We start from the raw sequence: 14,119 nt of genomic DNA, 5'->3' as shown, positions 1-14,119 counted from the left end.
AAAAGAAATGCAAAGCAAGCCATTGAAAACTGGCCCCTCAGACATAAAAACAACAAACTCAGTGCTACAGTAGTTTTAGTCAACAAACTAAAGTTTCAGTAATTTCATCCTGTGAAATTTAATGCATTAAAAAATAATATAAATAAATAATTTCGCTGCTGTTTTTCCCAGCTGTTCCTAGGGAGGGGGAGACTTAGTGAAGCCCCTGCAAAGAAGCTACTTCCTACCTTCCTGTTATAAAACCCACACTTCCTTAAATGCTTTAGCATTTTTATTCCTTCTACATGTGGAGAATTCCAGGCAACTCATAATGAAGATGAAAAACGCACTTTAAAAACACTTTCCAGAAAGGAAATGTACACTGCACATGTTCTGAGGCATTTGTTAGACCCCCTCTCCAGAGAGTCAGCTTGGTGTGCTGTTTGCTGGGCTGGGAGATACCAGTAAGGAGATACCAGTTAAAAACATCCTCATTCAGCTGTGAGGCTCACTGGGTAGAGCACTGATGGCAAACACATATTAATAGTGGGTTATCCTGGGCGAGTCAACACTTTGCAGCCAAATCTGCCTCGCAGAGGCGTGGGAATACAGTGGTGAGGGGGAGAACAACACGCAGTATGTCATGTGATTCTTGGGAGCTCCTTGTGGAAAGCATGGTGTATTACAAGGAGGAAATAAGGACTCCCTAGTTACAGAGTATCTGCTACTGGGCACTGAGCACAAGCCTGAGACAGTGGTACCTCGGGTTACAGACGCTTCAGGTTACAGACTCTTCTAACCCAGAAGTAGTACCTCAGGTTAAGAACTTTGCTTCAGGATGAGAACAGAAATCGTACTCTGGCAGCGCAGCGGCAGCAGGAGGCCCCATTAGCTAAAGTGGTGCTTCAGGTTAAGAACAGTTTCAGGTTAAGAACGGACCTCCGGAACAAATTAAGTACTTAACCTGAGGTAGCACTGTACTGCAGGGGCCAAAATCCTACACACTTAAAGTGATTGGACCCCACTCCTTATGTATAGCATCAGTGCCCTAATATTTGTGCAGTGAATCTACTTTGAAATGGGGAGCAGGAGGACCACACACACCACCTTGAGTTCTTTGGAAGAAAAAGGTGGTATGTAAATTAATAATAATGTTAAAAGGATGCAAAATAGGCTAGGGACTGAGAATCAGGAACCTGAGAGGTGTAGGCAGAGAATAAGGTTTCAGGGGAAAGGAAGATGGATACAGTCAGACTTGGAACTAACCAGCCATTTTATTTATTTTGGGACTGCAGGTTTCTAGTCATATCTAGTAATAGTTGTGAATGTGAATCACTGGAGGAAAGAATGCAATAGAATCTGTAGATGGGGATAACTGAGGAATATAAACTGAAATGCTTCTCTCTTTTCTCTCCCCCCCCCCTTTTTAAAAAGCCGTTTTTCTCCGTGGACGAATTGGACATAATTGACCCAGTTGTGGAAATAAAAGGTATATAAAATATTTGCATAAAACTAATATCTTCGGTCCAGGTAAAATGTTAAATACTCTGGGTAATAGCCATTGCTTCCTTTCCTCCATGCTGTTTTATTTCGTTCCTGCTGTTCATTTCAGTGAAGCAGTCTGCCCCTCTGCAGATGATTTCCTTAGCAGATTGCATCTGCCACCCTGTTGCACTCTGTATTTTAGTCTAATCCACACCACTGCTTGGAAGGAGAGGGTAAGTTAAGTGAAGGCAGCTGTGCCTTCTCGTTGTTCTTGTCATAGTTTGGCATAATGGTTACTGTAACTTAATAACAAAAAGGGCAAAAGGGTTTTTAAAAGCATACGTGAATATGTCATAAGCACAAATGTCCTTAACAAGCATTAACTCACTAGGTTACCAAATACACAGGCTGGTCCTAGTGCTTATGTTTGTTAGGGTTGCCAGCTTACTAAAATAATATTTAAAGATGCAAGGCACATTTTTTTCATGACAAGGGACATATGGAGGCTGCCTATGCCTTCTTGCTTGCATGCTCAGAGGATGCAGGTAAACAGGCAGGAACAGCAAGGATGGGGAGAACCAGGGGTGTGGGCTTTGTCAGGTGCCAGACAATGTCAGCCTATGATGCCAACCCTGAATAGAAGTTCCATATAGCATATCTGTCTGTTCAGCTTCCCTTGGAAAGCCCTATTTGTTGCTGGAGTGATGTGGCGAAAAAATAAGCTAGCTGCCTTCAGTCTACTCTGTAATCTTATTTTACTTGTTATTTTTCTTTCAGAGCAAATTGAAGAACTGATGAAAAAAGAGATTGTAGTGGATGTAGACACTCTACTCGGAAAGACAGAGACAGTGACTAAAGGATCCATTACCAATATTCAGAAGGTCAAGGTAGACACAGAGACAGTTTTGTTAAAAACAAGTTGGACTGGAAGTTGGGGGAAATTGTCTTCCTAGAAATCTGTTTGGTATTTGGGTGTAGACTGATGTTCACTGTTAGATAAATTTTTAATACCCGGCTTTTACTCAGTAGTGAACAGTACAGTCTTTTAAAGGCCTGCTCAAAAATAAGTCCCACTGAATTTAATGGGACTTATTCTCAGGTACAGGTGGCACTGTGGGTTAAACCACAGAGCCTAGGACTTGCTGATCAGAAGGTCGGCGGTTCGAATCCCTGCAACGGGGTGAGCTCCTGTTGCTCAGTCCCAGCTCCTGCCAACCTAGCAGTTCGAATGTACGTCAAAGTGCAAGTAGATAAATAGGTACCACTCTGGCAGGAAGGTAAACTGCATTTCCATGCACTGCTCTGGTTCGCCAGAAGCGGCTTAGTCATGCTGGCCACATGACCCGGAAGCTGTCTGCGGACAAATGCCGGCTCCCTCGGCCCATAGAGCGAGATGAGCGCCGCAACCCCAGAGTCGGTCACGACTGGACCTAATGGTCAGGGGTACCTTTACCTTTTAATTGGGTTACTTATGATTGCAGCCTGAAACAATGAGCAATACAACCTTGTGTTGCGTTACCTCCAGGTTTCGGAATCTTCAGGTTACGGCTGCGACAAACCCGGAAGCGGTCGTCCAGTTACGAAATTTTCGGGATACAGCCAGGCCTGTGGAACATATCCCATTCGTAACCGGAGGTACCACTGTATTAGGAAATGCAGCTGTGGTCAGAAACAGTCAGATAGCAGAAGAAACACCAACAACATTAAAACAGACCTAAAATACTGATACATGCCACCCCAGTCAACAGAGAGAAAGATTCCAGGGGTTCTGGCATTTCCCCAGCATTCATTATCCTTGGAATGAAGGTCTGCAGAGACTGTGGTGTCTTTAGCATATATGGTTTTATTCACATATGCAACCTCTACATAGGATGGGGGGAGGGGTCACAGTACTAACACTGCAAAAGACCTTTCTTCTCCATTAGTTGCAGCTTTGGGTCAAGCACAGATCAAGCATGTCTTTGTGTCTACAGCTTCCAGCTCAGCTCAGACTCACATCTCTGGCTATTGTTCTTTCGATATCTGGAAAGGCTTGGTTTTGTTTTCCTAGTAGCTAGGAAGGCTTGCTCATTTGTTCTGTGGGCACAGAGCGACTTCTTTGGTTACGCTAATCGTAGCTCTTAACTAGTCAGTCAAAACCAATTCCTTTGCAAAGGAATGGGTTTGGCAAGCTGGCTCTTAGGCAATTTAGCGCTGCTCCCCAACGGGCACATGCGCACAAAGCACCACAGGTTTGGAGGGGGCACCGGGAAGCATCTTTTTTGCATTTGAATTTTTATTAAAGCTTGAGAGAACAACAAAAACAGTACCGTATACAGAAATAAATATCAAGCATATTTTAAACATGTGAACTTCCCTGAGATCTGTAGGCACAGGGCAGGCATGTCTAAAGTCCGTTTCGGGGGCCTGACAGTTTAATCTGGCCCCTGTGGCACTTTATTTGCTAGAGTAAAATCCTTAAAAAAAACCTTTAGGGTAAAATAATAAAAAAAAGCTCAACAACTTTGGTTGGCCCTTCACTTCATCAAATCTGGCCCTCTTTGAAAAAAGTTTGGACACCACTGGTATAGGGTTGTATACAAATTTAAATGATGATGGTGATAATAAAAAAGCGGAGAAAATTAAAGCTAAAAGAAAGCAGTTAAAGATGATGAGAGAAGGCACAGGAGGTATCATCCAGACTGACTCCCTTTCCAAACTCGTAACAATGTGTTGTTAAAATGCCTGGATAAATTTAAAAAATGTATTTGCCTGTGGTCGGAAGCTGTAGCAGAGGCTCATTCACTAGGGCAAACCACAGTCCACTCTCTGCCAACCTCGACTTCCTACTTCCAACCAGTCCAAGGGCTGCCAGCTGTTGGCTTCCTCCTCCTCCGCCATCCCATTGATAACCTAGCAGAACTAACCAGGGAGGAGGATGGGGGCTAAATTGAAATAAGTTGTCTGTTCTGTCATTAGCTCTGGCTCCATCAGCTGTTTGTCTTCTGCCTGCAGCTCGGGTCCTAGTGGGCACCATCCACCACTGTAAGATAAAAGAGTTGTTTCCTAAAGGGTCTCTCTGAAGAAAGCATTCTGTAAATAGGGCACCAAAACCAAAAAGTTCCCATTCAAGTTACCTCAGAAGGGGCAGTCACCTGGTTGTGGGCTCTTGGGGATCTAAATGTCCTTGAAAAGTTCGTTCCAACCTTATGCATGAGTCCATGTTATGCAATATTCTTTAGGGTAGAATGTATTTGTGGCTGATAAAATATCTTGATGTGACACAGCTTGTATGTTCATGTGTGTGACAGAAGTGATAATCAAGAGCGATTATCGGAAGGGAGAACATATGGTGTCTTCTTTTTTTTATTCACTTACATCGTCATCTCAGATCTGTTTTATGGAATGGATACCATAATGTGCTTAACAGTGTGACAAGCTCCCATTCCTCCTTTTTCCAGTTTCCAGGAGGATTGTACAGCTCTGATAATTGGGATGCTTTTCCTAGAAAACATTTCAAATGGCTTGTATGGATTTTGACAGGCTGCAATTTCCGCCCCCATAGGTTGAAGAAACTGCACTCAGTTTATGGAATTGGACCACGGCAACAAATAAAAACTGTGTTATGGCTGATGTGCAGAAAGTTCAGTGTATGTATGATATCTCTGCCATAAACACTCAGCATTTACTGAAAAGAGTAAAATATTTCCTGTTACTTTGAAATTTGTATAAGTCTCAAAAGGGGGAAGGGGAACTGCAAATGACAAGGACTCCAGACTTGCTATGGGTACCACTGCCTGGTTTTGTATTTTTAAATGAAAGCACACTTTATGATTATTATTCTTTAATTGCCACCTAGAGACTGACCTAAATTAGGACAGGGTGACTGGTGTACTGAAAGAAGCATGTCTCACTGGCTAGTAAGGATGTGCAAATCTGACAGCCTCAGGTCTCTGTTTATTATTTTTCCAGTTTTAAGTTCAGCTCTGCTTATTTCCACATCAGTTCATGAATACCTTTTTTTTAAAGCCTTCAAATCATCAGATTCTTAGGCTTAGAGCTGGCATGTCCAACAGGTAGATTGTGATCTACTGGTGTTCCTGGTAGATCCTGGTTGATCTCTGACCCCTCAGCGATCTCCTTACAAAAAGGCCCCCAAAAGCCCCCAACTTTGCCTTTCTTAAAAAAGCTCCACAAATTTGGCTTCTTAAAGAAAGCTCAACAACTTTGGGTAGATCACTGCCAGTCTTTTTATGACAATGGGTATATCACTGCCAGTTTTTTATTCTGTGAGTAGATCACAGTCTCTTGGGAGTTGGACGTCCCTAGCTTAGAGTTTCTCCTAATATAAACATTCTTGTATGCAATTTTGCCAGTTGTTCACATTTTTGTGACACAATTTACCCCATATATGCATTTTTGTATCTTTTTTTTTTTGCCCCAGTTTATGCATGCTTATGTGCATTTTACCCCAGTATATGCATTTTTGTTACACTTTACATGGTTGCATAATTGCATTAGAAAGTTCAGAGAAGTGCAGATTTTGAAGTGTGGCTATGTTTAAGTGCAAACAGAATCAAATTTCTTCCCCATCCCCTACTTGCAAGGAAATATGCTGACCTCTTCCATGTTTAGTCTACTTAGTGGTGTTGGCAGCAATAGATAACATATGTCTGGTGTTTAAGCATGTGCATATTGTTTTACAGTGCTCCACGTGGCCTGCAAACTGATGAAGTCCTCTGAAGGAGATAACCCTTCTGAGCAGAAAGTGCGGAGGCAGATTTTGGTAATTGCAACTAAATAACATACTGTTACTCTCTAAAGTTTGATTCAGCTTCCCAAAATGTTGAAAAACTAAATAGCCTATAAAGTTGCAACTGTTGCCTTTTTTTTCTTATACTGATAGATTTCAGTTGGTGCTACATGGACCTTAAGAGGGTGCTAGACACAAAGAAATGGGTTTCAAAGTTTCTTTAAACTTGCCTGGGAAAATATCATATCCATTATTTAGAAAACATTTGCAATGATTAAACAGTAATAATAATTAATGACTCAAATGACGTACCAAAATGTGTGGTTAGATGTTTTGTATTTCACTTCTGTTCTTTTATAACGTATACAATCATGGAGTACAAATCCCAGCCCCTTCCCCAACCATAAATGTTCAGTACATTGTTTTACTGTCTGTATTGTTCCATAACTATGGAACTATGGAACAATTGGTATCTGAATCTCCAGTCCGGTTGAATAGCTCTCTGGAGTCCAGTGGAGTTTTATTTCTTTAACATCTTATACCAAGGTATCTGTCCATAAGGAGCCATTAATTCCTGTCATTGAGATCCTTCCTCTTTGCTTTACTAATATATGTAATTTAATCCAAAGCCCTGTGCTGCAAAAGTCATCTTCAAAATTCAATTATTCTTAATTGTTCAGTAAGTTTTTTCTGCCAGTGCCAGGATCCACACTTCTTTATACCTGGTTGTTTTGTTTCAAATATTTAAATGCAGGTACAGTGGTATCTCAGGGACATGGGTGGCGCTGTAGGTTAAACCACAGAGCGTAGGGCTTGCAAATCAGAAGGTTGGCGGTTCCAATCCCCGCAATGGGGTGAGCTCCCGTTGCTCGGTCCCTGCTCCTGCCAACCCAGCAGTTCAAAAGCACGTCAAAGTGCAAGTAGATAAATAGGTACTGCCCCAGAAGTAAACGGCGTTTCTGTGCACTGCTCTGGTTCGCCAGAAGCGGCTTCGTCATGCTGGCCACATGACCTGGAAGCTGTACGCCGGCTCCCTTGGCCAATAAAGCGAGATGAGCGCCGCAACCCCAGAGTCGGCCACGACTGGACCTAATGGTCAGGGGTCCCTTTACCTTTACCTTTACAGTGGTATCTCGGTTTACGAACAGCCTAGTATACGACCGTTTTGGATTACAACCAATTACAACCTGGAAATGAGGGCTCCAGGTTGTGTGGTTTTTTTGGATTCTGAATGAACTCCGTTTGTGGCTGCACTTCTGTTTTGGGTGCCACACTTCCGTTGTCTGGCAGCGGAGAAGGGGGTCATCACGGTGTTTCCTGCAGCTGTGAGGGAGAGAGTTGTGAGCCTTCCAACCATATGGCTGGCAGGCATGCAGCTTCCCTCCCAAGCTTCTGCGGGGATTGCTCTCCTCCCTCAGTGGCAGGGTTGGCGGGCTCACAACTCTCTCCCAAGCCTCTGCGGGAGGAGAGCAATCCCCACAGAGGCTTTGCCCGCCAGCCATATGGTTGGAAGGCTCACAACTCTCTCCCTTGCAGCTGCGGGAGGAGAGCAAGCCCCGCAGAAGCTTGGGAGGGAAGCGTCCCCTCAGCAATCTGCAGCTCAGCTGCTTTGACAAGAGGGAGATCTCAAAAGATCGTGCTGATTGGGGCATTGGGCAGAAGCGTCCCCTCAGTGAGTGAGCCGCCTCCTTCCCCCCCACACACCCCATGCATGCTCCTCATCCCTTCAGTGTTTTTCCTTCCCTCCCCACTTAAGCCCATCTCCTGCATCAAGTTAGCCACCTCCTTTCCCACAAGAACCCCATGCGCGCTCCTTGCTCCTCCAGTTTGAGTGTTTCCACACACCCCTTAAACTCCCCCCTCCCGTCTTGTCCCTCCAATGGCAATGGGTAGGTCACTGCCAGTTTTTGATACTGGATAGTAGATTGCAGTCTGGTTTATTGCTTTCATTTTATGGATCAATTGTCTCATTAGATAGTAAAATTCATACAGTGGTACCTCAGGTTACATACACTTCAGGTTACATACGCTTCAGGTTACATACTCCGATAACCCAGAAATAGTGCTTCAGGTTAAGAACTTTGCTTCAGGTTGAGAACAGAAATCATGCTCCGGCGGCGCAGCAGCAGCAGGAGGCCCCATTAGCTAAAGTGGTGCTTCAGGTTAAGAACAGTTTCAGGTTAAGTACAGACCTCCGGAACGAATTAAGTACTTAACCCAAGGTGCCACTGTACCCAAGGTACCACTGCTGTTTTAGGGGTTGCTTTTCATCGTCTGGAGAGGATTAAATCATTTTCCGTTACTTTCTATGGAAAAGCACACCTTTGTTTAAGTCCACTTTGGTTTAAGACTGGACTTCCGGAACGGGTTGTTGTAAACCAAGGTCTTCCGGGTTAGCGCCATCGGCTAATGGCGGATTCCCTCCGAGCTCCGGAGGGAATCGGCTCCGCAGGATCCGGGTCTTGCTGCTGCGGCGACGCGGGGACCCTCAGAAATCACAGGCGCTGAAGCCTGTGAACCTGGTGACTCGGCGGGCACCATTTGCGCCCCCCTGACCCGCGAATGAGTCTTTTTAAAGGCTTCGGAACGGGGGACGGGGTGAGCCGCATGCCATGGTCGGAGAGCGCTGACTTCTTCTTGTGAACAATTGGACTCTAAAAGCAACAACCCGTGAGTAATACGGAAATTGGATTTGTAAAGAAAAAAATTTTTTGAATTAGGCACGATCGGGGAAGGCGCAAACAGGAAGTCCGTCTCCCCGTCTTATAAATAATCTAAAGCAAGGACTAGCTAACTAAGGTCGAGAGAATTTCTTCTTCTTTATTGGGTAAAAGACATTAATTTCACGATTTGGCAGTATAAGTAATTTTACTGGAGGATAAGAGCTAATTTTGAGAGCTGAAGTGCCACCCCCCCCGGACCCGGGAGTGATCCGCGAGAGAGCCTGTTGAGGAGATATAGAAGTGTTTGACAGCTGTCAAATTAGCTGTCAAGAAGCAAAAAGAGAACTTTGTTTCTGCTGTTTCTGCTGGATATATTTGCTACAATTTGGTTATATTTTGTTGAAAACAAGGAAGAACTGATACAAACTAACTTGATTTTTGGATTTGAACTGGAAGGAAGATAAAGTAACCAAAATCCCTCTAGAGGGGATTTTGGGACATTACAAGAATGGCTGAAGGAGGAAAAATTCAAGCTAAATTGGACAGAGTGTTTCTTCTCTTGGGAAAGTTACAAGGCCAAATTGATGTTTTGGCTACAAATGTTGCAACTCTGGACTTAACAGTAAACAAATTCATTGAATTTGATAAGGACTTGACTCATGAAGTTCATGCAGCTGGACAAGAAGAGAAACTTGAAAGATTTGAGAGTGTGGAGAAAGAGATATATGTTGTTTCTGAGGAAAAGGAAGGAGGAGATGTAATGTTGCAGATGACGAAGGAGAGCCAGAGGCCTGACATGATGGCTACAAAGGAAAATAAGTACTGGATGATGAAAATCTGTTTTGAATTGAAGATTGAAGAATGGAGAGATCTCCTTATGTGGAGATCTGAAGACCTATGGATTACAAATTTGATTAAGGTGGAAGTTGGAGCTTTTGGGACATTTGGACTTAAAAGGAGTAAGAAACAAGATTCGGGCTCCACTTTTAAGTATGGAGGTCTGGCTGGAAGAAATATGGACCCTATTGGGACAGAGCTTCTCCGAGATCTGGTGTTTAATATTAAGGACTACCAAAAAAACCGGCAGAGAGGAATTGAGAGAGAATTAAGAGCCTCGGATGTGAGGTCTCCAGGCTGATAGTAGACTAAGACTGATGGACATTTGTTGGGGATTGAAACCGGGAAGGGGGGGGGTTGGGAATCCAAAGGGTGCAGAATTATAATTTTTTTTTTAATTTTGTTTTGTTATTAGTATGAAAATTGGGGAATTCGTGGAAGGGAATTTGGGTCGACTTTAGAAAAAAGTTTTAAGAATGAGCACTGATGTTTAAATACTGATGTTTATAAGTTAAAATTAGTTTTTCTAAAATGAATTAAATATAAAAAGGTCAAAAATTGGGGACAAGAACTTGTTGAATTAACAATTTGAATTGGAATATAAGAAGGGGAGGTGTGGGAAAGTCAGGGAAATATGTTATTGAAAATAAGGATTGTAAACTTTATGTGTTTTTAACTTTTTTGTTTTTTGTTTTTTTATTTTTTAATGTATAAAGGTGGAAAAACTCAATAAATATCTTTTTTTAAAAAAATAAGGTTGTAAACCAAGGTACCACTATATTTTATAATAATTCTAAAGTATTTGCTGTTTGCAGTTTTTTATGAAGCAGAATGTCAGGTAGGGTCTACCTCACATTTAACAATCAGTTTTATTAACATGGCTAATGAACTACTTTATTACCACAGTTAATAAATTATAGGTAATAAACCCGATGATAGACGTTGTGCTCATATGCTCCCCTGTTGCTCCTCCTTGCATGCACCTGCTTTTGACACTTCTGTTACGGCTTGTTTAAACCACAGCTCCCCATTACACCCAAAATGGGGAATTGGTTTATTCCTGGCTTACTTTCTAGGATATGAAACAGGTGTGGCTTCATGTCCTGATTAGTAGACCAGTATTGCACCACTTCCCTAGTTTGGTATAAACAAATTGCAGTAGTCCTCCATCCAAATTGAAGTCCCAGGTCCTGAGCACTGGGTAGGGTAGTTGCGTGCAACAAGATTAGCCACAGGCTGGGATCCAAAACAACAGCGCTTGTCAAGAGCCAGAGGAGCCTCCAAAACAGGAAGCCCAGGAGAAGCAAACGTCAAAAGGTCATAAACCAATGTCCATAACTGAGTGCAGTACAGAAGACTTGAGTCATTGCACGTAGGTTTGGAGGTCCGTCAAGAGGTAGAGCAAAGAAGTCAGGTTAGAAAAGTCTGGGAGCTGAAAGATGTGTGTTGCTTCAGCAGCTGCTAGTCATCAACTGAGAACTTGCATAGTCTGGTCTCTCAAACACCATCCAGGACCAAGTGCATTTAATTCTGCTCTTGAGCAGCCCTTTACTGCCAAGGACCCCCTTGCTCACGAGCTGCTATGTTCCTCTGAGTTTCCACATAGGGGGTCCTTTACAGAGTGGCCACCTGACCTTCCTGGCATGCTGTCTGGAGCTGGGAGGTGATTCAGACTCAGACTGAGAAGCAGTCCTTCCAGGCAGCCTTTGGAGGAAGGCCTGGTGAGGTGTCTCCATGGATATTGAGGCCTTTCGGACCAGTTCTGGAGTTGGACTGCTCTTTCCTCCTGGGAAGTCTGGGTCTTTTTAAGAGGTTGAATCGTCCTGAGTCAGGTTAGAGCCTGGCAAGATACCAGAAAAGTTGCCCTGCACTGCCAGACCAGTGGTCCATCTAGCTCAGCATTGTCTCGCGCTGGATGGCAGCGATGCTCCATGATTTCAGAATGCAGTCCTTCTCACTCCCAGTAGTGCTGTCCGGGAAGGATGTGACAGTTGCACTTAAGCAGGTGCACAGAGGCATGAGGCTATGCATGATGGGTGAGCATGCAGGTTTGATTCTTGGTCTCAGATCAAAAAGCCATAAGCCAGGATCACGATCTCTAATTTAAACCAGCCAAACTGTTGTAAAGGTCTCTCGATTCTGTTATTCTATTGAAAATATGTACTGGTTTTGTAGGATTCCATAGAGGCCAATGTCCATGTTTTGTTTTAAACTTACGAATTTATTTTATGATCCAGATGGCTACAAAGACTGGGAAAGCCTATGCGAATATTGGAAAATCTGATCTTGCCAATGAATTTTTTGAGATTGCTTTGGATGTAAGTTTGTGCCTTCCTGTGCAATAATGTTTTTTTGGTGTGTTTTTAGCAAATACCATGGTTTGTTGGTTGTTTTTAAGCATATTACCTGCTTCATTTTGCAGAGTCTGAAACAACTCTATGCTCTGCTGAAAAAGAGGAGTCCTAGAGAGACTGATATTTGTGAACACAAATCTGATATAGAGAAGGGCATGTTCAACATTATCTCTTTCCAGGCTGAATCGGTACGTTGGTGCAAAAAATAAATGCCAAGCTGCTGTGGTAGTGCTATGGCAATGTAATGAGTGTTGTCTTCATTCGTATTGTTCATATGATGTGCTTTCTGCAGTTCACTGGCTTCCAACATTTTTAATTCATAGAACTTGACACACTCTTTCTGTGAACGTGTTTCCAATACAAACATAGTTTTCTAGAATTTTGAAACATCAATTTAAAATTGACCTGTGGCACAACCTAGCAGTTTACTGGCCTGTTCTTTTGCTTTCTCAGGCAGTTGCTGAAGGAAATCATCAGAAAGCTGTCACATGTGTTCTTCAGTGCAAAAACATCCTGATGAGCCTGCCACAAAAGGTGAGTAGCCATAAGACTGTCTTTATGATAGTTTTTAATGCATTTGTACTCTATTCTGTTGCAGTGGTGCTTCACTGAAAATTAGGGGAAATGTTTCAACTATTCCACACAGATCTTGGCCTTTTAACACAGCAGTATGTTTGTTTCGTATATTTGCAGACCTGTTACCTCTCCCGCCTGTGCTATAACTTTGGTGTGGAAGGATACACACAGAAGAGATATGAAGAGAGCTCCTTTTGGCTCTGGTAATTCCATGAGTAGTCTTTTGCTTATTCAGTATATATTTATAAGAAAATTTTATGTACCACTATTGATTAAATAATTGGAGCGATTTACAGTGGTACCTCAGGTTAAGAACTTAATTTGCTCTGGAGGCCCGTTCTTAACCTGAATGGGGCCTCCCGTTGCTGCTGCCACGCAATTCCTCTTCTCATCCTGAAGCAAAGTTCTTAACCCGAGGTACTGTTTCTGGGTCAGCAGAGTCTGTAACCCTGAAGTGTCTGTAACCTGAAGCGTCTGTAACCTGAGGTACCACTAAAAAATCATTTAAATCTTAACATCATAAATTTTTATTGAAAGATGCCTTCTGAACCACCTGCATAAGCCTGACTGAATAGAAATGGTTTCCGCAAGCATTAAAATGTTGCAACAGAAGGTACCTGCCGATAGCATATGCTGCCCTTTCCTCCCAAAAAAGGACAAGCAGGCATTTATTTATTTTTTTCTAGGCTATAGAGATAGAATGTCCTGTCTCGGATATACCAAAGGCAAACAAGCGTTGGTTTCAATTGTGTCGTTTGGCACCATCTAGTGGCTTAAAAAGTTGTTTGCAATGGCAGAAAATCTAGTCTTATGAGAGCATTTTTCCAAGGGAAGTTAGCATGCATTTCGAAGGTGGAGACAGCAGCTTGGGTGGTTTGATGAAGAGAAACAGTGACCCGAGAGGGCACAGCAACTCTTTCCTTCTGCTGCTGCACTCCAGATTGAACCCTCCCAAAGCTGCTTTTTTCTTAAAGGAAGCAGACATTAGACCAAAGTTGAGGAACCCATGACCTGTCATGGCCAGTGAACAGGGGATTACACCAGTACAGTCACACTTCATGTTGCATCTGCTTCAGGTTACGTGTTTTTAAGTTGCATCCCGCGGCAACCCTGAAGTACCAGAATGGGTTACTTCCAGGTTTTGTCGCTCACGCATGTGCAGAAGCGCTAAATTGTGCCGCATGCGTGCGTCAGTTCTGTGTGGAACCCGGAATGGATCCTGTCCGTAACATGAGGTTCTACTATACATCTTTTAAAGTAAACAGTGTTCACAGAAAAGCTCCATCATGAATTTATTTCTGGTAGAGGAAGAGGTGAACAATCTTGAATCCCATCTTGTCCCAAAATATAATTCATGTTGGATTTTAAGCAGCTGACTAGGTTGCTTATTTGCTGGTACGTTTGCTGACATAGGCTCTAACTTGTCCCTTGAGATGGCAGGGACAGGCTAGGACACTTATTCCTGACAATATTCATTTATGAGTAGACAGCCA

At 43.0% G+C, this 14,119-nt stretch overlaps 1 protein-coding gene across 5 annotated transcripts in view; it reads left to right on the top strand.

The window, feature by feature from the left end:
- The window catches only part of TEX11 (testis expressed 11), a 45,472-nt gene that overhangs the window by 1,440 nt on the left and 29,913 nt on the right, over nt 1-14,119 (top strand). For 2 of the 5 annotated variants that reach the window (XR_008328517.1, XM_053373990.1), the window contains exons 2-9: nt 1,412-1,468; nt 2,242-2,351; nt 5,009-5,093; nt 6,150-6,229; nt 11,934-12,014; nt 12,119-12,238; nt 12,504-12,584; nt 12,744-12,829. Coding sequence is in view for 4 of the 5 variants with exons in the window: in XM_053373990.1 (XP_053229965.1) it covers nt 1,412-1,468; nt 2,242-2,351; nt 5,009-5,093; nt 6,150-6,229; nt 11,934-12,014; nt 12,119-12,238; nt 12,504-12,584; nt 12,744-12,829 (700 nt within the window). In the remaining variant the exon portion in view is untranslated. Of the gene's footprint in view, nt 1-1,411; nt 1,469-2,241; nt 2,352-5,008; nt 5,094-6,149; nt 6,230-11,933; nt 12,015-12,118; nt 12,239-12,503; nt 12,585-12,743; nt 12,830-14,119 lie in introns of those variants that run through there. The other 3 variants (XM_053373987.1, XM_053373989.1, XM_053373991.1) reach the window with 3 other exon arrangements.

Source organism: Podarcis raffonei, chromosome Z (genome assembly GCF_027172205.1).
Source record: "Podarcis raffonei isolate rPodRaf1 chromosome Z, rPodRaf1.pri, whole genome shotgun sequence".
In the NCBI taxonomy this organism is placed as follows: domain Eukaryota; kingdom Metazoa; phylum Chordata; class Lepidosauria; order Squamata; family Lacertidae; genus Podarcis; species Podarcis raffonei.
This window is presented reverse-complemented; position numbering and strand designations above follow the sequence as displayed.